The sequence below is a fragment of the Lissotriton helveticus genome, chromosome 7 (genome assembly GCF_964261635.1).
Source record: "Lissotriton helveticus chromosome 7, aLisHel1.1, whole genome shotgun sequence".
NCBI lineage: Eukaryota > Metazoa > Chordata > Amphibia > Caudata > Salamandridae > Lissotriton > Lissotriton helveticus.
In genome coordinates, this window is record NC_136068.1 from 253094893 (window position 1) to 253120534 (window position 25642).

General features: G+C 43.6%; 1 protein-coding gene across 3 annotated transcripts in view; it reads right to left on the bottom strand.

Annotated features, from left to right (window-relative positions):
* Positions 1-3044: 3044 nt before the first annotated feature.
* The window catches only part of UBE2V1 (ubiquitin conjugating enzyme E2 V1), a 218502-nt gene continuing 195904 nt past the window's right edge, over positions 3045-25642 (bottom strand). For all 3 annotated transcript variants that reach the window (XM_078652032.1, XM_078652030.1, XM_078652031.1), the window contains one exon: positions 3045-4703. In XM_078652032.1, coding sequence (XP_078508158.1) covers positions 4557-4703 — 147 coding nt within the window. In that variant the 3' untranslated portion in view covers positions 3045-4556. The remainder of the gene's footprint in view (positions 4704-25642) is intronic.

Sequence of the window (25642 nt, forward strand, 5' to 3'; positions counted from 1 at the left end):
AAGTGGGCGAAGCTGGCTCTTTCGGAGGAGAAAACCTCTGCGATTAGGCAGCTTCTGGTCTCAGCCCTGGCCAATCTTGACTGCCAAGAGGAAGGGCTGATGGAGGTGACACCTAGGTTTTGTGCCATAATTCAGGCCATTGGCGACCTCTTTGTAGTCCCAGCCCACCCGAGCGGAAGGAAACCCAGCCTACGACCGGGTCAGGGTTGGTACAACCAAAAGTGTAGGGAGGCGAAATCACTTCTTATCGAGGCAGTTAAGTCCAAACTGCCGCTTAGGACTAGGGAGGCCAGGAGACACTACACACTCTGCCAGAAAAATGCTAGGATGGAATGGGAGGATAACTTCTGGCAGGACCTCCTGGCTGCCAGCCGAGGGAAAGATGCTAAAGGTTTTTGGGACATGGTGGGCAAAAGGAATCGTCCCGACGATTCCCGGAGGACTTGTGCGATTAACGCCCAGACTTGGTTCTCCCATTTCCAAAATCTTTACTCTCCTGTTGAAGGCCCCCTTAATGATCACTTTAAAATCCCAGCCTTTACTCTAGACCGTGACCTGGATCTGTTTTCCCCCCTAGATGTAACAAAGCAGATCAAAACCTTGGTCCCCTTGAAAGCAGCTGGCCCGGATGGCCTGCCGGGGGATATCCTCCGTGCCTACCCGGAAGAATGGGGGGCTTTAATCTCTGCACTTCTCAATGCAATCATGGGGGGAGGGCTTGTGCCTGACTCCTGGAGAGGTGCGGAGGTGGTCCCCATCTTTAAAAAGGGCAGTCGGGATTTACCCGGGAACTATAGGCCTATAAGCCTAATAGACTCCAGCCAGAAATTGGCCGGGAAAACCATCTTGGGGAGAATTACTCAATGGGTGGACGACAATCACATTCTGTCCGACATGCAGGCTGGGTTCCGTTCAGGTACAGGAACTATTGAACAGGCCTTTAGGCTTTTGTTGTTACACTGGAAGGTGGTGGTGCTGGGCAAAGGCAGTCTCTATTTGGCCTTTATTGACCTTAAGACTGCCTTTGACCTGGTACCAAGGGAGGAACTTTGGAGGGTGCTTCATGGTTCAGGGATGCCCCCGTACCTACTGAACCTCCTCATTAACCTGCACACCAACACCTATGCCCAGGTTAGATGGGGGCTGAATGGGGAAAAGACCGATAAAATCAGGGTCGAGAGGGGAGTAAGACAGGGCTGTGTTTTGGCCCCTACCTTATTCTCCCTCTATATTAACGGGGTGGTAGATCACCTACTGGGCGAACCAACAGATGCTCCCAGCCTGGGTGGAGTAAAAATTCCAACTCTGTTGTTCGCCGACGACACCCTCCTCATCTCCAAAACCCCTCAAGGTCTACAGTCTTTGCTGAACCGCTTCCAGGATTTCTGTACCACTAAAGGCCTTGTCATTAACATAGACAAGACCAAGTACCTAGTCATGCACCCACCCCGCAAACTTGGTCCCCCTCCAATTCTGAACTCCATACCTCTAGAAAGAGTGGCGGAATTTGATTATCTGGGGATCCGTCTGAATGATGCAATGAGCTGGACTGCCCACATCAATAAAATGACTCTGGCCCACAAAAGGGTGGGGGGCGCCCTTCTTAAAGAGTACAATAACTCCTCAAAACATTGTGTTGCACCCATACTGGAGATTTACAAAGCTCGTGCAGTCCCTGCTTCTCTCTATGGATCGGAACTGTGGGGCTTGGGCAAAGTCGACTCACTGAGCAAGGCCGAAAATAAATTTATCAAGGATCTTCTTGCTATTCCATCGAGCAGCCCGACCATCCCAATGCTCTTGGACACGGGCTGTAAAGCCATAAGGGACCAGGCTCGGCTTCGTCCCCTTCTGCTCTGGGCACGCTTGTGGAGGGTCCCGGAGCTACAATCGTATGCCAATGGGCTGGCAGAAGTAATGCATGCTGATGGTTGGAGTAGCATCAAATGGCTGAAGGACATAAAACATCTTTTAGGGGAATTGGGTTTGGCCTCTTGCTGGCATAGTCACTCCGCTCCACCAAAGAAGATTTTAAAAAAACTTTTCTGGGAGTGGGTTGACGTGAAGCGTTCTAGTAGCCAGCAGCATTGCAAAACCACCGCAGCTTTCCTGTTGTTCAAAGACGTTGTCTTGTATGAGCCATATATGGATATCATAACAGTTGCTATGGATAGGTCCTTGTTTATTAAATTTCGGCTAGGAACCTTGCCCTTGGCGGATCTCTGTTCAAGGTGGAATAAAGCCCAGCCCACCTCACGTTTTTGTGCCTCTTGTCCGGACAAACCAGAGACGGTGCAACACTTTCTTTTTGAATGCCCGGACTATGGTCGCCCCAGATCACGTTGGCTTGCCCCCATTTGCAGAGAACTGGGGACTCGTCTGCATTCTGTTGCCCTCCGGATTCTTTTAACCAATACAGCCCCTCCTATTGTTTGTGCTGTTGCAAAATTTTTAAAATGGGCTTGGTTGATAAGACTTAGAAGACTGTCCATATCAATTTAATTCTTTTTTAGTTAATTTATGCTGACATACCGTGTTTTAATTATCATTCTATTTGTACAGTCTTACCTATTTCGACATGCTGTTTTTATCTTTTTGTACTGCTTTTATGATATGTGCATATCGAAAGCATCAATCAATCGCTTCACATGCTGCCTTCATTAAGGCAATTAAGCCCTATCAAATTATTAGGATGCAAATAAATGTAAACCAACCTATAATAAATCTCTAGTACTTAAGGAAATATATTTCATTTAAAGTAGAAACAGTATCTACATGAAAGACTATAGATTACAAGCAAATTATTATTTCTTTGCTTTCAAATATCCATGTTAGTTTCTTTTTATAGCTCCATTCCCCTCACAGGCAGTAACAAGTGTTTTTTTTCTGCGTTTCCCTTTCTGGGTTTCTATAAATGTCGCTATGGCCTTAACAATACTTGCAGCCTGCAAGAAAAAACAAAACATACATAAAATCTAATTCCATTGGCAATTACAATGAAAAGATTAAACAAAAGTATGTACATGAATAAATCAACTCCCCTATAATATTAATGCACGCTTTTTATTATATTAAAATCAGGCAATGGTCTGATACAATAAAAAGGCTGCTTATGGAATACTGTTCTGTTTAATTACAATGGATGTTTCATTCTTCCAACTATTTTGAGTGTTTCTAAAAAAGTGAAACTGAATATACTAAATGTCCACTGATTTGACAACTGCTGGTTTAAAAGAAGTGGCTTTACACAATCACTGACTTTTCCCAACAAAAACAAAATGTAGAATGCACTTAATTACAAAGTTTCTCATCCACATTTGAGTATACAATGGTCCAAAACAGCATGTCTAATAAAGAGTTAGACTGTAGCCTTCAACCTTCTTCAATGCACATTTTTGTTTCTAAATTCAGCAGCTTATATGCCGGCTCTGTAATAAAAAGGGGAAACTGTTACGAGACATTAAGTACGTCTCTACCACGAAAACAAACAATTATAGCCGGGGCAAGGGTAGAGTGCAATTTATTGAAAACAACCTTTCCTGTCAAAAATTACATTGCGAATTCATCGCCTCGCTGTACTGGAGTGCTTTATTTAGAATGTCGGCAACACATGAATTTGGTTATTTGCTTAACAAATTGTTGAAAACTATAGGGATCAGCAGATTACGGAAACAGAAATATTTTTAATACGTCAAGATCCAGCTCTTACCAACGGCCTCCTCTGTTAGGAGCCATTGTTTTATGACTTGGAAGGGATCATTTCCTCAAGTAGATGCACAATGACATTGAGAAAATAGCGACTTTATTCAATAAGTAAAAATGAAAGGTGAAGTGAGAATTTTACTCTAAAACATGTACACTAACAATGGAAGGGGAAGAGAAATCACAGCATGTCTCTCCACAGGTTGATGAAAAGAAAAAATGATAAAAAAAATTTAAGCTTTTGGGTAGAGTGGGACAATTTGGAATTTCTTGCGCAAGGCCGGATAATGAAGAACAAATACAATCTCCACCTTGGTTGAAGGTTGTGTGGAAGAAAACGTCATATTATTAAAAACTAAGAGTCCACAAGCACATCCAGCCTTTACTAAAGACAGCACAGAGGGAGGGATGACTAAGGGTAGAATACATCCCCTTTAGTAGTCTACATAGTCTACTGTAAAACTGGAAGTGAAAACGTGTGTAGACTAATAAATAGCCCTGAGCTTCAACTCCTTTGAAAAAGAATGTAAAAACTGCAGCAAATTGTTTGTCATTATGTTTTCACAGTTGAGTTATATGTGCCACAATGTTCCCAACAGTAATAATTTTAAATAGATTTTTCTTGACACCAGAAGTTCAACTATGCAGAGAGTGATTACACATGGCAAAGTTATGTTATAGGACAACCTATATTTCATATGTAAAATCAAGATTGTTTACAGTATCTCAAGAGAAAATTGCTGTCGAATGGGAACTCCTTTCCAATACTCTGAGGCCTACAAGATGTACCTATAAAATGTACTACTGTGGAAAATGAAAACAGCTTAAACTGAAAGTGGGGCTTTTTTTCTTTTTTAATTGCTGTAACATTGTCCTTCCGGTGGCTGAGGAAGTTTCATGTTTTCTTTAGACATCATAAGACGCCGGAGCTCTTGTAAGATAACTTTGATGCTATATGTATTCTGCCATTTTGCTAGAACAGATATGGCTCTTGGATCCACCTACAGAAAAAATATATATATATATTAAAACCAACAAAATATATATATTTAATTCACTAACGTTTTGTAAAGGTTGGGCTCTAAAACAAATTAAAAAAGAAAGCAAGATATATATATATACATTTTTTGAGAAAATCACAAAATGCATGCATATGAAAACTGTAGTTGATTATACATTTTTCTATGACAAAACAAACCTCAAAATAGGTCTCAAAACACAATTGGGGGCACAGCTTGCAAGACTATCGCAGACATTTACTTTGGAGCTCCGGCAAGGATCACATCTCTGGTGACTATTTGGAAATCTGTACTTTCAAAGTAGTGGTTCCCTGTGTACTGAGGGTTCATTTGCTGGTCAGGGGTGCACAGAGCACAACGGGCTGCAACAGAAAAGGAGGACTAATTCCAGTGTCTGATACTTACAAGAGAGCACCAGCTTGCTCTGAGGGTCAGCAGAGTACCTTCGGAAGGTGCACGGGCAGAAGAGACAGAACCAGAATGGGGGGTACGGTGAATCAGAGCTTTACCCTTTTCTCGCTGTGGCACGAAAGAGTGTCGGAGAAGCAAAACAAGGAGTGCATGATGTGCTGAAGGGTGAAGACTGAAGGTGCACTGGAGTGACTGCCAACCTTGCTGACCCCTTTGGGTGGGCCGTCACCAGTATTTTCCCCAGAGTATTGCTAATGGATACACAAAATGTCCCCTAATGAGGATAAAGGTAAACAGAAAGAGGGGAAGGCAGAGAAGAGTGCACTAGACACGTGTGATTCCCACTGAGGCCTTCCTAGCCATAAAATGTCGTCTAGCACTGCCCATTTAGATGTCTAGTTTTCACACAAAACACAGCCCTCACATTTATGCCCTTTATATCAAAAGATATTGGGCCAGTGGCAAAAGTCCTACCATCCTACACTCTCGTACACAGAGAGGTACAGTACTCTACATGAGTAAGTGCGCCTATTTTACAAGACAGGAAAGGGCCAAAACGGACCATGCAAGCCATTGTATGGTTGCGATTCTGGCCCCTGGGTTTGGCTTTTTCACTTAGTGTACTTTCCACTGCCACTGAGGGTTGAGGCATTGCTAAACTGGTTTCGCACTGTGGTGAGCCTCTGGTGGAATGAAAATGCAAGAAGCAAAGAAATGACGCAGTTAAGCATTTGGTTAGCAGCAGAGAACAAAGGCGTTGAACTTGATATCTATGTTGGATAGAAGGCCTTGCATATGCAATAAACAATATTTCCTTTGTGCATTCCATGTACCTCCTAAGTAATGTAATACTTCCACTGGAAAAGGGGGAGGCATAGGAGAGTTGCGAAGTTTAACAATCCTGTTATATCTTTTCACAAAGATGGAAATTGAATTAGCCAATTTGTTGTGTAGCATTTTAGAAACCAAGCGTAATTTACCGATTCATGACCTTATATAGGTATAATTTACATTGCCCTTATATAGACATAGAAATCATACCCATATTTAGACATAACCCATCCAGTCCAAATACAGGCATGGCTACTTCCATTAGTTCAAAAAGCCACAATGATTGCTTGGAAAACTCTGCTTCAGCAGTCAGGGACATCCCCTTGCTTGAATATGGATTTGCCCTAGAAGTCATGGAGTTTTCAAAGAACTACCATTCCCCTGGGGTTCTTTGATGACGTTATTATGTCCGACTTTACGTCAAACTAGGCACCTTCAAGGTATAAATATGCCTACACTTGCCCTAGCAAAGAAACGGTGGTTCGGAGCAGCTCGACCATCTACTTGCCCGACGGAGCTCGCTACAGCAAGTGCCGAAGGAAGACGACCCACCAGCTGACGCACTGATTGAGAAGCTGTCCTTTCTCTCGCTGAGAATTCAGCTCCAGTGTTTTCCAAGCTCCCGTCGCGGGGTGTTGGGAAATAGAGTCCCGAGACAGATACCAGACCTCCTTCATTCTAAAACCAAAGTACGGAGCTGATTAGACCCTAAGAGAAATCTTGGTTAGATTCTTGGCAAAGAAAAACTAAACCTACGCTACACCTCATTTACTTCTTCCCTCGTACTAGACTTAGGTTAGGTACATTGGGGTAGGCGTATTTTAGAAGCACCAGTTGAGTACTTTTTAGCTTTTGTTATTTATGTATGTATTTATCTATGGCCTAGGAACCATACAATGCTTTTACAGTATTATTTTATAATACTCTTCTTACTGTGCGCATTATACTTTGCAACCAGTATTACGATTGTAGCAGTTCACTTTACTTGCTTGAGAAAGAAGACTGTTCAATAAACCCTTTTATTGGAAACGCCCGTCTCGCTATTTCTCTGCACCTCTGATGAAACGAAACATGCACGATTGACTGAGTAAAATATCTATTATTTCCACGACTCTGAAGATCAGTTTTATTCTTGGGGAAACAAAGTTGTCATGTTTATGCAGTTGTCAGAAACTAATCCCTTCTTGTTTATTTCGAGAAAGTTTCTAGTGACCTCTGAGCTAGCTGGCACTCATAATTAAGTCGAATATATTCGATAGAGCCCTAGTCGACCTCAGTCCTACATCAAATCTATAGGATATATTATTCCAATGTGCAGAGCATATTGAGAATATAGGAACTACACTACATGGCGCCCAACGTTTGGTAAGGCACTAATTTAACGATAGATACTAGAGTAACTCAGTCGTGCTTTTCACAGAGACCCCTTTTTCCCGTAAAATACTCCAATAGACGTCTGGAGTGGGTAAAGAGAAAATATCAGCCATAACTAAGTAGGACGAAAATCCTATGTATTAGTTTTTGGTGTGATTCAACGTTGAAGGATCCAGTGTTCCAAAATATTGTGCACCTTATCTTTGTTTCCTTTAAACTTGCTCTGCAAACTATTAGTCAACAAAATGAGTGACCCCGAGAACGGGGGAGCTTCAGCCCAACCGGGCTTAAACATTACAGGTTTCCAAGAAACTGTCCCGGATGCTATAATCATCCCAGAAAACTGAAGGAAAACCATCGCTATAAAGCTTAGAACGAATAGCCTATCACCTAGAGGTAGTAGGGTAATTTTTGTCACAGAGGCACACGAATATCGGCAGACAGAGGTATTCTATTCATGGATAATCTTCCCTGAAGCAAATGCAGTATCGCATGTGTTTCACTTCTACAAAGTAGAAGATAATCCAACGGAATATGTTCCTTTCGAGGACATTGAAATTCCACTAACTTATCAAGAGCATCAGCTCTGGTTTTAAGGCGCCCTACAACATCAAAATCACATTACCAGGCTCGGTCAACTAGGTAGTCCAGGAGCAACATGGACGGTGCTAGCCAGCTATACACCACATTCTGACATTGAAGAAATGTCAAGTGAAGAACTATTAGTTCAACTAAAACAACTAATCAAAATATAGACAATTGGTTCAATATGTCATGCGGACTCTAATAGTCCAACCTCCTATAAGGATTCCACAACAACCCCCTCATCAAGGGAACACAAATAAAATCACACCACAGACTATACAATCGGTCATTGGTAAATTGCCCACAAAAAGGGAACAAATTCCATTCTGGATAGCTCAAATAATTACTCAAATCGAGGCAGTATTTCATGACAGTACACGTCATGAGAAACACAGAATTTTAACAATCTGTTTACCAATGGGGATCGCACCACACCTAGAGGACATCGACACTTGGGATACAGTCTTTGCTGCAATCTACACAAAAACACATGGTGTTCAGTCTATGGCGGTGATACCAGACGTCCTGAAACAGATTCAAAATTAATACGGGGCAGAGCCTGCTTTAAATCTGGGAATGAAATTACTGAAAGATTTCAAACAGGTCTCAGCTATAATATTAGCTAATATTAAAGGTGAAGCAGCATCCGTGGTGATCCACCAAAAACAAGGGAAATTGATATAACTGAGCAACCATATGAACTGGCCAGAATAATTGAAAAATCCTACGAGGAACTAGGAAGAGATAGTTTGGGTGGAAAACCAGTTACACCCAAAGTCCTGAAAAGGTCTTTATTAAAAACACTCTCACTACTCCTAAAAAGAAGTGGGAAAATACTAAACAAACTTCTAATGAGAAGTGTTCAGTCCCGAGGTAGGTCTCCTCAAAAGGAGCCCTCTGAAAAGAGGTATAACCTCAGGAATAGGAATAATTTGAGAAAACCTGATATACATCAAGATACTGATACACGTTCCTCTTATACCTTTCAGACTTCCTCACAAAAATCGGAAATAAGAGGACGGTCAGAACACAAGGAAGAATGCGTGAAATCCAAAGACGATCAACACGTTCCAAAAAATAAGAAAATCCAATTCACCAAAAAGAAGGTAGCAGGTCTAAAAATCAGACATGCCGAGGATCTTGAGGACACAACTCAAGAACAGGGATTGGGCCCAGACAATGCTGGACAGCGCAGCAGAAGTCACCATAGCTCGCAAGATCTAGAAGGATCATCTGGAGACAGTGGACTTGAATGAGTACATTCAAGTTGAAACAGCGGATACCAGGGTTAGTGTACCCCGTAAGTTATATGAAGTAACGCTACGGATGGAGGGGGACATAACTAGGAAAATAAGAGCACTCTTTTGGGAGAAGCTCTCTAAAGGTTATGACATTCTTCTAGCTGAAAAAGACGGGCCACCAAAATGTCAGGGAGTGCCCACACGGCGAAGACATCATTGTGCCAGCCTTTGCTAATCATATTCCAATTCATTTAAAAATACACCTATGCCAGAAAATGGGCTGTAGCCCAGGCTCCAGCATTATATAAAAATCATGTGGGATGGGATGAGGATTCCCCTCACAACAAAATCCAGTTAAAAACTCAACCAACTGCGCAGAGGCATTATCCAGTTAAGCAAGAAGCTAAAAAACAAGTCACTGCGACCCTAGATCAACTTGAATACCAAATGGGGATTGAAACATGCACCTCAATGAACAATCCTTTGTTTCCGGTCTCCAAACCAGACAATAGATATTGTCTAGTTTTGGACTACAGACATTTAAACTCTTGTTGCAAAACCTTTGCAGTACAAAATGCACACAGTGCAGCACTAATGAATAACATTGTGCGTAAAAAAATCGAAAACCACATTAGATATTTCTAACGGTTTCTTCTGTCAAAACATTGCACCTGAAAGCAGGAACTTGACTGCTTTCTCAATTATGGGGACACAGGGTCACTTCTGTCGTCTCCCCCAGTGATTCAAGAATAGTCCAGGGTTATTTTCAGCCAGAGTAACAGAGTTACTACAAACGTATGATGATGAGGCATTATCTTATGTCAATGACATCTATATAACATACGATGATTTGGACAGGCATTTGAACAGAGTGAATACCATTATACTTGGATTTGCTTCTGAAGGGTGCAAATGTAACTTTAAGAAATCAAGAATTGCCCACCTCAACGTCCTTTTTCTAGAACACAAGTTATCAAGTGAAAAAGCCTGGCAGCCAACTTTTTAGAAAAGCGTGCGCTGCTCCAACCTCCAAAAACGCGGAAAAACGTAGTCAATTCTAGGTTTCCTGAATTTCGGAAGAACATACATTCTAAATTACGCAGAAAGGGTTAAACCTCACTATGAATTAATCAAACCTGATTTCAAAACTACTAATTGGGCTCAAAAACACACAGAAATTTTGCGTTCAGTGCAGACACATTAGCAACATCACATTAACAGACATGCGTAAACGTACGCAACCTTGTAATCAGAATAATCCCAGGAAGATGGCGGATTAACGTACTTAACCTTTAATGAAGGTGAAAAAGTACCAATTGCTTACAAATCACACTTGTACACACAAGCTGAAATGAAATTCACTTCAACACAAAACATTCTGACAGCAGTTCAAACTGCAGTAGCAAAAGAGAGCTCTCGCACAGGGTAAACACATGATGGTCGTTAATCCTGTACCTGCCTTAGAGGCAGTGACAAAAGCAAGCATTCCGAATGCAAAGGCTTTACATCCAAGATGGATACAATGGGTTAACTCTTGCTGCAACAGACGTTGAATACGTTTTTGACCCCTACTTGAAAATACAAGAATTTCTACAATACGAACAAGAATGTCCTCTGCCCGCTAAGATTCTGCCTCTGGAACAGTATGAATGTATACTTTATACAGACGGATCAGCTCAACCCACAATTGGAGGTAGACAAGCTTATAGTGCTGCGTGCGCGATTGTTAAGGGTTGCTGGCGCGATGGTAAAATCCGACCTATGGTCACAAAAACACAATCTCCCAGAGACTGTACAGCTCAGCGAGCTGAACTAAAGGCTTTCAAGTTGGCGCCTGAAAATACCGATCGCGAATGCCCCACACTCAGTGTGCGATTCGTATTACTGCATTCAATCTCACAAAGAATACTTGCAGAACTGGGTATAAAATGGTTTGAAAGATGCAAAAGGTGGCACAATCAAGCACAAGTTGCTTTTGGGAACAAGTAGGTCAATTACTGAAAGAACTACAAAAGACTTGTGTGATCCATACACTGAGTCATCAGCGTGATGGCGTTCACGTTGAAGGGAATTCATTGGCTGATGAAGCCGCGAAGGCAGCTGTGTAAACGGCTTCTGTAGCTGCAATCACTCGTTCAAAAACAAAAATAGACAGCTAAACAATGCTAGCGGTCAATGCCACAAGCAAAGGCAGCGGTGCAGTGTTACCTCCAAGATATCCACTCGAATATTCATACATAATTGATGCCAACTCCATCCCTTTTGCTCGAATCCCTGGAGTGGGGGATAGAGTAATTACAAACAGGAGACGCAGAGGAGCTTTGATACAAGAAGCACATATGGGAGAGGGTCTGATACATCAAGGGATCTCTAAATCCATTCTAGAATTAAAAGAGACATACTGGTGGCCAGGGATGAATCCCCACATTCATGAATTTGCAATTAATTGCCATGACTGCAACAGAGATGGCAGCAAAGAACGCTGCCAGATACCTGACTACAGTGTAGCCAGCCCAGTACAGACACTGTTGTTAGACAGCATTAGACTATCTACAAGCAGACGTCCCTATGGACGAATGCGGTCCACCAACTATTAGGACAGATTCATTTGGATGTGGCCTCAGCGCTCGGCTGATGCCCGAACTGTTATAAAAGATTTGCATTCTGACCAGGGTCCTGCGTTTAGCTCCAAATCTTACAAGGAGGCCATGGCCAATCAGGGTGTTGCATTGCGGTATTCAAGTCCATTCCATCCTGAGGGAAATTCTGTAGTGGAATGAAAAAAACGGGACATAAAGCAATCTATAACAGCTAGGGTATTAGGCTCGGATGACGGGTGGGTCAAACATCTAATAAGTGTCCAACGTAGTTTAAATAATCTGCCAAGAAATTCTCTGGGTGGAATCACTCCATATGAAATCCTGTTTGGTACTAGAACGCTTGTCCAGGACCTCGATCGTCACACTTCAGTGGTGGAACAAAAACCCTTTGATATCAAAGACCGTTTGGCTGTTTTGCAGGAATTAAACGAGAAAAGGAGAAGTCAAAGCAACATAATACAGAAGCCAACAACCACTGAAGGAGAACCACCCGTCCTAGCAAGGCCTGTCTGGATTCCAAAGATTGGGGATCTAGTCAAATGAAAGATCACGGATAAGAAGGAATTTGGGCCTTCTTACAGAAAACCAGTACATGTGATAGCAATCCACGGATCAAGAACAGTGTTACTGCCGCCCCTTGCTGGAAGAAAAGAGAACAGGTTCGTATCCATCGACCTGGTCAAACCACAACATGTGACCAATAATAAGTAGTAGGCCCAGTGGACTCCAAAGATGTAGCAGAAGACCAACTCTTGCTACTATCCAAGAGGTTCAGACTGAGAGACTGATAACATTTGAAGACTCAGCAGCACAGAACAAAGGACTAAGCAATAAAGCTATGGAACTTGTGCCTCTAGAGACCCAAATAACAGTTTGTCAAGACACTCCTTTCTACAATGATGTAGCATCTGACTACACTAATATGACAAAGGATCCGGCAGCCCCAGTGATTTAAAAAAAATCCTGATGCAATTCCAACAATTGACAGAACTGCCTCTGGCTATTTCATTAACTTTGATATGTTTTCTGAGGATCCCTGTGAGCCTGAAACGACGCCAGCAAATAAAACTTTTAAAGATCAATTAACAGAACTCATTCAGCAACTTGAAAAAACGTATCTGGTTTCGCCATGGGTTGAACTTTGGATTGTGCTAGGCGTACTTTTTCTCCTACTTTGGCTAATTCTTGTATTAACTTTGGGAATGCTGATAAATGGAAGATATAGTAAAATGGACACAGCAAGTAAGAACATCAACTTACTCCTGAAGGCGCACAAATCATCTCATCGTGAATAAAGACTTGATATCAGTGAACATCACAGCCATTCCTATACCTGGGGGTATAGCATGGGACAGAACTGATTAGGACATCTATGGCCCTGCAGAGCTGTTGAAGATTCCACATCAATTCAAGGTTTCCTTGAGTGACTGTTTCACCCAGCACGTTTTCTGATGATTGGGACTCTGAGACTGTTAATAATAGGATGTCAGATTTAGAGAGGTCTGCTAAATTCACAAAACATGAATATTTAGAAGGTTCATCAGATTATGCACAAATGTACTGTTACAATCTCTATGGTCCTCATTACTTGCACAAATCTGCAAACCATAGAAATATTTATACTTTAAATCAAAGGGAACATTGTCCAAAGCCACCAAAAGGTAGCTCAAAAACATTCTATGATAAATTTCCATACTTCTCAGGTTTTAATGTCTCAAATCCGGAAACGCTTTACTTTAAACATTTTAAAAAGACGGGAATGAAAAGTATGTTAACCAATACAAAGCAAATTTATTCAGCAGCCTTTTATGCCCAGCTGTCCTCATTAGGTTTCGACTTTTGGAGTGACAACTTGGAAACGAAAACTGTCTGTGGCTCAAAAGACTGGCAGGTGCAGAGAATAGAAGCCGTATTTCGAGCCTGCATTATATCCCTGAACAAATGATGTTTTTAAACGACACTGCTCAACAGAGTACCTACACCTACATCTGATAGTAAAAACAATTCAATGGGAGGGGTCGACGTAAAATTTATTTTTATAAAAAACTGAACTGATCCCGATTGGAAAAAATGGTTAATCTGGCCCACAGACACGGATAACTGTCAAGATAGATTCCTGAACAAGACACAAGGGTTTACAATAACTAGGCCAGATCTAAGATATGTCCAGAGACAACATCCAGGGATAGTAACAACATACAGTGTAGGAAAACTGTGCCTTGAGTGGCTACAAAAATCTACACTTAGAGGTTAAACAACACTTATCTTTACTTAAAGATGGCGTTGATTTAAGGAACTTCTTACAAGGTCCGGCAAAACGACGTCATAAACGTTTCATATACGCAGGTATATATGCCATTTATAATGAAGCTTGGAAGGTGACACAGGTAGAGACTGCAGAAAGAATACGAGAAATTGATTCTATTCATTTAGAGAAAGCACTCTCTGTAGTTGACAATGGGTTAACGACCCGGTCATCCAGAATTTATTCTTTGGATAGCATAGTATCCTCTGCCATAGGCATAATGGAACAGGACTTGCTCATGCTACAGCATCGACAGTCGCAATTACATTCTACAATGCTTCTAGGCTGGACGTTGCAAAATCGTCATTCTGGATATGTGCCATGGCGTCTAATAAACACCACGTCATTGTTTTCTGTATTTAACCCTACAGATAAACAAATCACTCTGGCACAAAGAGAAGCAGACTATACGGTGCTAAGCATTGAAAAACTGGAAAGATTACCATTAACTGTATCAGAAAAACCTGCAACAGAATGGCTAATACAAGGGATAATCACTCTGCCTGTCACAATTTTCAATACTATTTGAAACATATACCAGTGGCCGTTTACGAAAGGTTGGGTAAGGAATACATAAAGTCAACCTGGGAATTACCATACACACACACACACACACAAGTTGGAGTGGGGGGAAAAGTAGTATTTCTTAGTGGTACACAATGTAAAAGCCCACTAAGCTGTACACATTTATGGCAGGGTATTAATTTACATGGAGCCTGTGAAGGTTCTTCGAATAACTTATCCTGCCACCTGCAAGGTTCTCCAGCAGCGGTGATGGATCCAATTTTTAGGCAGCTTTCTAACGAGAGCTATATAATGTTGAATGATCACAGCGGTTGTGGAATGATGCCAGGAATAGCCTATCTCGTAACTGTCAGCCAGGGTCACTTGTTGTATGCAAGTATTGTTTCCTAAAGCTAAGACAGACGGGAAGTCGCCATTATGGCCTTCACTGAACATCTCTTCTATTCCAATTGATACTGTAAGCAGAATGAAAGCCATTCTTTTACCAAAAAAATGTGCCATTGACCTCGTCCGAAGAGACGTATGAACTACAAGTTGCAAGGTCTTCTGCAGAGATACATGCCCTTTTATCCATAAACTGCCCGTACATTTTGTAGAAATGTTAAGTCTTATCTTAAACATGTCTGATACCAGTGGTATTGTACATGTATTTAAGACAGTTTTTTTCGGGACTGTTCGCACCATTTGAAGCAGTCCTCTGCATTTTTCCAAACTTAATGCACTCTGTGTTCGGCGGCCTGCCTCTCATTTTGGGACTCGTAGCAGGAATACTATTCCTGTTCCTTCTGCTCCGATATGGCAAGTCTGGTCAGCAGCAACACCCAGATTAACATAGAGAACACTCTCCTGGCAATGAAGAGTCGTGAGCGCATGATACAGATTCTAGGCCTGGCTCGGTTAAGAGACCTGAATACCACCTGGTTCCTATCATTCCGACCAATCTGGCAAGATTGCATCTTACCTGTTCTACGATGCCTGCTATGTGGAGAAGAATGCGTGTTGGACATCTGTCCAACACTTGCATCAGCACTGCCAACGGATGTTGATACCTTGCTTGGTTCAGTAACGGCACATGCATCATGTTGTCCCCAGCGGCTACCAATCCTGATGACGGCATTCATTGACATCTCACAGACGCAATCTGCGGACGGTGAGATACGTGGATCGACAGGCACACAGGTACCATCTCTATCTCCGATGAACGTTGCTAATGCAGTTAACGCTGACAGCGATGCTTCACATTTTTGTGCTATCGGTTTACTTAATGAAGTGGTCCAACTTTCACCTACTATGGTAGACTATTTCTTTGCCAGCTTAGAAGATTTGATGTTTTATCCTAACAACGAGAATCATTTCTGAAGTTAGCATACAGCGTTTTACGGGACTCAGTATTCAACCTTCACTTTTCATAACAAAACTTCCAACTTTAGAACTATCTTTTTGCGAGATGACTTTTCCAAATTTAAATTATTATTTTTTGGCACAAAGTAATCTGCTTAAAGTAGAACTATTCTTAGAGAACAAGAATTCTCTGAAACACTTCCAAATGACAATATTTGACCTTGTCCACAACCTAAACAGTACATATTCTGTCATGGAATGGTCTCGACCTATCTTCTGTATTTAAGAGCCATTTCATAAATGTTATTTCATGCCTCATTCTGATAAGCATTTTCCAATGTCACACTACATTCTTTGAATGAAAATATTGCTTTTTTAAATGCGTACAGCACAAATGCTCATCTTGCGTGCACAGCCATTTCAAATGCATTTAATGTATTTTGGGAGGGATTTTTTACACATCATGCTTTAGATATGTTTAAAATGCTTAGAATTTAGTAATATCGAACATAATAAAGCGGAGTGGGTGTTGTGTAGCATTTTAGAATTCAAGCGTAATTTACTGATTCATGCCCTTAGATAGGTATAATTCACATTGCCTTATATAGACATAGAAATCATACCCATATTTAGACATAACCCATCCTGTCTAAATACAGGCACGGCTACTTCCACTAGTTCCAAAAAGCCACAATGATTTCTTGGAAAACTCGGCTTCAGCAGTCAGGGACATCCCCTTGCTTGAATATTGATTTGTCCTAGAACTCATGGAGTTTTCAAAGAACTACAATTCCCTTGGGGTTCTTTGATGACATTAATATGTCTGACTTTGTCAAACTAGGCCCCTTCAAGGTATAAATATGTCTACTCTTGCCCTAGCACAGACACAGTGGTTCGGAGCAGCTCAACTATCTACTTGCCCGGCGTAGCTCACTACAGCAAGTGCCGAAGGAAGCCGACCCTCCAGGTGACGCACTGATCGAGAAGCTGTCCTTTCTCTCGCTGAAAATCCAGCTCCAGAGTTTTCCAAGCTCCCCCCGAGGGGTGTTGTGAAATCAAGTCCCGAGACAGAGATACCAGACCTCCTTCATTCTAAACCCAAGGTACTGAGCTGAATAGACCCCAAGAGAAATCTTGGTTAGATTCTTGGCAAAGAAAACGAAACCTATGCTACACCTCACTTCTTCCCTCGTACTAGACTTAGGTTAGGTACATTGGGTAGGCGTATTTTAGAAGCACCAGTGGAGTACTTATTAACTTTAGTTATTTATGTATGTATTGATCTATGGTCTAGGAACCATACAATGTTTTTACTGTATTATTTTATAATACTCTTCTTACTGTACGCATTATACTTTGCAACCAGTATTACGATTGTAGTAGTTCACTTTACTTGCTTGAGAAAGAAGACTGTTCAATAAACCCTTTTATTGGAAACACCCGTCTCTATTTCTCTGCACCTCTGATGAAACGAAGCATTCACGATTGACTGAGTAAAATATCTATCTATTGTTTCCACCACTCTGAAGATCAGTTTTATTCTTGGGGAAACAAAGTTGTCATGTTTAAGCGGTTGTCAGAAACCAATCCCTTCTTGTTTATTCGAGAAAGTTTCTAGTGACCTCAGAGCTAGCTGGCACTCACAATTAAGTCTAATATATTCGATAGAGACCTAGTAGACATAAGTCCTACGTCAAATCTATAGGATATATTATTCCAATGCACAGAGCCTATTGGGAATATAGGAACCACACTACAAATTGCCTTGACAAATCTTTTTCTTTCCGAGATGTGTAGCTACCTCCATCATGCAATTTTAAAGCGTGCTAGGTTGATTTCTTACCAAAAACAGAGCTTCATTTAGGACTGTAGTTTTCAAATCCTGCAATGTTTCAATGATTCTTACAACCGGGATGTAGAAGTAGGAGTCCTGTAGGTCCATCAAGCAAATAGAATTCCCCCTCATGCAACGTGGTTGTATGCCATTGCAACGCGTTGTTTTACCACACATGTTTTTGCTCCTCAAATATTACAATGCATACCATTAGTATGCTTTATTATTTAGTCACATGAAAAAGTTCTCCACAATGCATATCATTACAAGCAGTATTTTACAAGCACAAGTTGCATTTGAAAAAACGTCAGTACACCGATTCGAAAAGTCTCCTGCGCTGTGTAACCTTCCTCATACAGAGCGCCCCGACAGTGTAACTTATTATATCACAAAGGGCAGTTGGAAATGCTCCCATTCCCCACCTTATTATCATGTGGAGCTGTAAAGCTTTACAGCGCCATGTACACCCTTTCTCACAGCAGGTACCTTACTACGGGACAAGGGATAAAGCGTATTGCTCGTTGCAGAATGTATATTCAGCCAAAGAACTTCACAGATGGATCACCAACTGCGCAGACTAGCTCGCACCCCTCCACAACTGACAGACAACACCCCAGGAAGGCCACCTGTTTCACTGCCAATCTCCAAGAATCGATACGCACCTGCAGATGTCTCGAGAAGAACTGCAGAAACAGCAAAGTCTTGGAAGACCGCACCACCCACAAAAACGCCATGGCAGAATACCACCCACTCATCAGCTGCACCAAGAGGACCTTCATCCAGAACAAGATCCTCGCCAACTCCAGCAACTCAAAGGAAATCTTCAGTATCATCTAGAAATTCACAAAAAACCCCAGCGAAACCACAGACATCACTCCTTCCCAGGACCTATGCAACAAACTCAGCTCCTATTAAAAATCAAGTCCCTTTACGACAACTTCAACATAAAAGACACCCGACCTTAGATACCACTCCCTCACCCAGCAAAGCCAGCCAGCCCACCATCTCCTCCTGGACCACAGACACCACCGAAGACTCTGCATCGACTATGGAAGGCATTCATTCAGGAGCCCCCACGGACCCCTGCCCTCCGCACATCATCCACAGAGCAGTCGCCATCGCACCACATCTATGACACATCATCAACGCCACCTTCGAAACCGACATTCCCAGACGACTGAAAACGTGCAGAAGTCAAGCCCCTACACAAGAAGCCCTAAGCAGATCCAACAGACCTCAAGAACCACCAACCCATCTCTATCCTCCCCTTCATGGTCAAAGTCACTGAGAAGACTGCCAACGTCCAACTAACCGAATTCATCTAAGAGAAATCCATCCTCGACCCCTCCAAATCTGGACCCCACAGCAACCACAGCACTGAGACCGCTCTACGCGCCGCTACAGACGACATCTGCACTCTCCTCGACCAAGGCCACACAGCAGCCCTGATCCTACTCTACCTCTGCAGCTTTCGACACCGTCTCCCACCACACTCCCTGACAGACTCCACAACGCCGGCATACAGTAATCCGCCCTCAAATGGCTCCGCTCCTTCCTCACCGGCAGAACCCAACAAATCAGACTCCCACCCTTCCTCTCCGAACCCACAGAGATCAACTGCGGAGTACCCCAAGGATCATCACTCAGCCCTACGCTCTTTAACATCTACATGGCCCCCCTCGCCGCCAACCTCAGACAGCACAGACTCAGCATAGTATCCTATGCCAAGGACACCCAGCTCATCCTCGTCCTCACCATGGACCACATCACCACCAGATTCAGCTTCCAGAAAGGGATGAAGGATGTCGCATCCTGGATGAGCAGCAGCTCCCTGAAGCTCAACTCTGAGAAGACAGAAGTTTTCGTCCTCGGACCCACCCCTCCGCATGGAACAACACCTGGCGGCCCACCGCCATCGGCAGCCCTACCAACCCCACGGACCATGCCCTGGACCTCAGCATCATACTAGAATCCTCCCTCTCCATGACCCGTGGGATCAATGCCGTCGCCTCCACCTGTTTCAACAACCTCCGCAAGACCTTCAAAATGGACCCCGCCCCCCCCCCCCCAACTCAAGAAAGACCATCACCCACGCACTTATAAACAGCAGACTGGATTACGGAAACGCCCTCTACGCCGGGATCAACAAATCTCTACTCCGCACACTCCAGAAGACCGCAGCCAGAATAGTCCTCGGCATCCCTTGAAAATAACACATCACCTCCACTGGCACCGCGTCGAGAAGAGAGTAACCTTCAAGTTACTCACCCACACCTACAAATGCCTCCACAACACCGGGCCCCAATACCTCAAAGAAAGATTCTCCTTCCACAAACCCCAGAAGAACCTCTGATCCGCCGACCTCGCCCTCGCCGAAGCCCTGCAAATTCGCAGAGCAATAACGGGTATAAGAGCCTTCTCCTACATAGCAGTTAAGACCTGGAACGAGCCCGATGTCTCTTCAAAATGACCAGAGATGCTCCCCCACGCCCCCTCCAGCGCCTTGAGAGCCTCATGGGCGAGTAGTGCGCTTCACAAACCCCTGATTGATTGAAAGAGGTTCTGTGGGATGGCATGCTGTAGAGTGTCACACTTTAAACTGAATTTCTACTCAGCCAGGTAATAGATAGTTGTGTAGTCAGAAAAACAATAACAGTAGGGTAACGGAGCACGCTTCACACAGCTTGCTAATCTTTCTCACGGCAGGAAGGTTGAACTGTTAGTGTGCTAGCCTTTAAGATTTCAACAATTTCGCTCAGCCGTTCGTTCAATAAACAAAGCTTCCTTCAGCAATCACAGTGCGGCTGTTGCAGAAGACTGTGCATGTGAAATGCCTACATATTCAGCATGAACACGGCTATTAAAGTTTCGTAATCTGTCAGTACTGTATAACAGCAGTGAGTGGTAGGCAGCACAGGATCAAGCTTATTTTAAGTTTACTGCAGGCTGTCTAGTCATTCTTCCCTGAAAGTATTACAAATACATAAGGTGCAGAATGTCACAAACACTGCCACCTACTGTTCAAATGCGTGGTAATGTCTAACGTTTTAACACCTTCAATGCTATGGAGATTTTCATCATGTGCTGAAGATGTGTATTTCCCATTGTTCATGACAAGGTCAGCTCGTCATAAGCACACGACCAGTGTACTTCATGACGAGCTGAGCTCGTCATGAGCATGGAAGGTGTTAAAGACTTGCTTGCCAACAGGTTTTACGATGTGAATAATGCATGGTAAATGTTACACAAAGTAAAAACTTCAGAGTAAAGGCTGTTTCCCATGCAAGATGAGAAGCATGAAGCAGCAACAGTATACGGAATTCTTTCTTCGCCATTTGTTTTATTGTTCGCATTTGTGATCTGAACAATGTGGGTTGAGCTGGCAAACCAGGAAAAGCCAAAAGGGCAGGCAAGTAGCTGCGTCATCAAGCATTGTCACATAGAGGCAAAAGAAATAGATAATCAGTTGTGTCTGCAGGGTGAAAAAGTTCAATGCTTTGCTGCACATCAGGTAACTAATTTAGCAAAAATATAAAGACGTGACGGAAGCGCTTGTGTTAGAAGCCAAAGTCTCACTAATGGTTAAATGCATCTTGTAAACGCTTGACACTGGGCGTTTTCGGAAGCCGTAAAAAAGTCTAACAAGGAGGAAGCTCCAACATGCACACATTATAGCATCAACCCATTGCCAGATTTCAGTTACGATCAGTAAGATCCTGTTAAAGAGGTTTTCCAATGTTGGGCACACTAAGTACACTTAGCACTGAAGGGCCGGCATGCGCCACTGCGCGTGGGGTACCAGCAAGATACCAACAGGTCTAGGAGCTTCAACCATCAAGGCCCGAACAGAAGCTGTCGACCAAAGCACCGAGATGATAGGCTGAATGTCTTGGTTTGGCAGAAGAAATGGAAAAAAGTTTTCAAAGAAACAGTGACCAAGATGGCCTTGATAAAGGGCAGCCTCTATGAAGGTCCAAGAGAAGCCTCCTACAAGAAATCCTATTTGTGCAGGTGGTTAGGGACTAACTTGGGCGAGCAAACCTTCCACATCAAGGAACATCAGACTTGAAAATGCATGTAATACAACGCATTGGCCTTTACAATGAATGAATGAATGAAATGGCATTTATCATGCGCAGCTATGCCCAATGGGCGTCAAGGCGCCTAAATCAAATAACTAGCTGTCAGTAGTCAGAAACAGAGCTTACTGGTATGCTCCAATAAAAAGCCAAGTTTTCAATGACTTCCTAAAAAGGTCAAGAGAAGGCAATGACTTGATCTCAAGGGGGAGTGAATTCCACATCTGGGGTGCCAGAATGGAGAAAGCTTTGCTCCCCCATCTAGCCTTCTTGGCTCGAGGGATTACCAGTTGATTGAGCTCACTAGAGCGAAGGCATCTCTTCGGGACATATCTGGTAAGTAGGGATCCAAGGGCATCAGCCGGACCTGCACTTAACGCCTTATATGTTAGACAGAGAAGTTTGAACGTAATCCTTGAGGGAATAGGGAGCCAGTGGAGAATCTTCCTCGCCAAGGTCATAGATGACAGCCAAGGCAGGGCCAGGGCAAAGCGTGCTGCCGCATTTTGTATGACCTGCAGGCGCTGCAAAAGGCCCTTGTTGGCCCCGGCATAGAGTGAATTGCAATAATCCAGCCTTGAGCCAACAAGGGCAATCACCACCTGTTTCCGTGCCTGTGAGGAAAGATAATGAACAATCCTTTTCAGGGTCCTAATGACACCCCAACAGGTAGCCACCGTTCGATTGACCTGAAGCTCCATAGAGAGCTGGGTGTCAAAAATGACACCAAGGTTCCTGGCAGATTGTGTAGGTGTGGGGCAGATGCCTAACGAAGGAGGCCACCACTCACCTGACCACATGCCCTGGTCTTTACCAAAGACCAGGACCTATGTCTTGTCCCCGTTCAACTTTAGGGAGTTGGAAATCATCCACTCTGCAACAAGTTGCATGCAGGCTCTAAAGTTTGACGCGGCTTCAGTCACAGAGTGGGTCAGGGATACCATAATCTGCGTATCGTCGGCATACGATACTACCTCCATCCCCTGAGATCTTACTAGTCTTGCAAGGGGGGCCACGTAGATGTTGAACAGGGTCGGACTCAATGCCGACCCCTGTGGCACCCCACATTGCAAAGACTTAGCAGGGGAGAGGTACTCACCTAGCATGACACGCTGCTCTCGTTGCTGTAAAAAGGAGCTCAGGAGACTGAGGGTCGGTCCTTCTATACCTGCCTCCCTTAACCTGGATGTTAAGGTAAAGGGAGACAGGGTGTCAAAAGCTGCTGTAAGGTCCAGCAGCACCAGCACGGTGGTCTGACCCAAATCAACTTTCCTGCGGATGTTATCCATGACCATAGTCAAGGCAGACTCCGTGCTATGCAGCTTTCTAAAGCCATGTTGGGACCCATCCAGGAAACCTGAAGCATCCAGGAAGTTAGAAAGATGAAAGTTCAGGTGGGTCTCCAACATCTTAGCAGGGGCCGGCAGGAGGGAGATGGGTCTGAAGTTCTTCAGTACTCCGGGGTCTAGGGTGGTCTTTTTCAACAGCGGTTTTACAATGGCTTTCTTCCAAAGTAATGGGAAGATGCCTTGTTCCAAGGCTCCATTCATTACTTCCAGCATCGGAGGAAGAATGATGTCCCTACAGTTCTTTAGTTGTTTCAAAGGGACTGGGTCCAATGGGGAGGACGATTTCGTTTTGTCCAACAGGCTATTCAGTCCCTCTAGAGAGAGAGCAGGGAACTGTACGAGGGACTGGGAGGTGTCTCTACTCCAGGATTCCAGCAGATTAATTCGGGAGAAGTCCTCAGAACTCAGAGAGTTCCTCTGCGATTGTAGAGCTATGTAGATATCATCTATTTTTTTATAGAAGAAATCTGATATGTTATTACATAGCTCCTGTGAAGCAACCACAGGGTCTGGTACCTGGAGAGAGCACAGTGAATCCACGATTTTAAAGAGCTCTTTAGAAGATGTTAAAGAACAGGTTAGGTTAATAAAATAGTCCTGTTTTTCCTTGATCACTCTATTTTTGTACTCTCGTAACAGGTTCTTATATACTTCTCGATCTCTGGGATCCCAGGATTTACGCCATCCTCGTTCCTTCTGTCTACATTTCTGCCTAAGAAGCTTCAGATCCGAAGAAAACCAAGGGGCAGTTGGCTTCTGTCGGGCTACAGATTTCAGAGAGGGAGGGGCTAGTTCATCTGCGGCTCTGATGATCGCATCGGTGAGTTCTTGAGCCGACTCATCCACCTTCCGCTGAGATGTAATATTGGTGTTAAGAATAAAAGGGGCGAGAGCCTCATTTGTGAGATTTCTGAAGCTCCTTTTAGAATATTTAATGCCAGCGCCCAAGTCAACATCAGAGCAGGGGGTGTCTAGGGACAGTGGGACTGCTAGGTGGTCGGACCAAGTGATCGGTACCGGCGTACCAACAGTTAGTCTGGAATCGTTAGAGAAAATCCCATCAAGGGTGTGCCCCGCCTTATGAGTCGGGTGGAGAACTCTTTGAACAAAGTTGCACGCCTCAAGTGAGTTAAGCATGGAGGAAGTATCCTTAGAGGCCATATCCTCTAAATGGAAATTAATATCCCCCAAAATGGTAAGATGTGATCTGCCAAAATAGGGTTCCAAAATTCTGAAGAGTTCTGGGCAGAAATTAGCTCTAGGACCGAGAGGCCTATAAAGTAGAATACCAGAAAAAGAGCTCGAAGGAGCATACACAATACAGAAATACAGGGCCTCGAAGGGGTCAGTAGGAACTGATAGGGGTTTTATGGTGCAAAAGAATGTGGATTTAAAAAGAATAGCTATTCCACCACCTCTACCGCGTTCTCTATCTAACCTCAAAAGGGTATATCCTTCAGGTATGGCTAACAGAAGGTCATGACCAGAGGAGTCAGAGGCCCAGGTCTCGGTGACAAAGACCCAGTCGGGATGCCTCGTGCTAACAAAGTCATGAAATTCGATCCCATGTCTGATCAACGAACGTGCGTTGATCAAAAAACCCTGTTTGGATTGGGGGGTGTGACTAACAAACGTCGGGGGAGCAGAAGGCCTACAGGCCAGATTGGAAAAATTAAAAGATTTTACAGGAAGGACACGAATGCGCCTGAAGGAATACCTCCGGTCTGAGCCGATGATGACAGACATGCGCAGGGGGTCTCAGTAACAACAGATTGCAAGACAAAGCATCCAAGGTGGAACAAAAGGATGAATCAGGAGTCCCAGAGTCCAGCACGTCCTCAGCGCGGACGGGCGCAGACGGGCTGAACTCTGGCGTAACTCCGGCGTCAATCTGGCGTCCCCGCTGCGCGTATCTGCTGCGCGTCAGCATGACTCACCTAAATACACGCCTAGCGTCCTCCTGGCGACTAGAGCGCTATGCCTGCCAATCAGCGCTAAGACTCGGTAGCATCCACATCCAAGATGGCGCTACCAAACGGACCTGCGCCGGGAAGCGGACCCGCCAAACAGCGGTGAGTTTCCCTGAGTTACAGTGCAAGTAAGGGCCAAGCGCAGTCGGCGCTATTAAAACCAGGGGAAAAATTAACTAATCTGAAACAAGATGAAAAACAAGGTTATTATTAAAAACGAGCAGCAGCTCGATTCCTGCAGTGCACAGAGCGCATGCACCGATCGACAATGCATTGTTTTATATCTTGTTCCTACAACACATTAGTTAAGGCTTATTATATATATTTATATGAGTGTGTCTCATGTATATTTGTCTATGCATGTGTGTGCGCGTATGGATTATGTTACTTACCCTGTAAGCATCTGTTTTTGGAATAAAGTGCTGTAGATTCACATACTTTGCATAAGTCTGCCATCTAGTGTTGGGCATCGGATT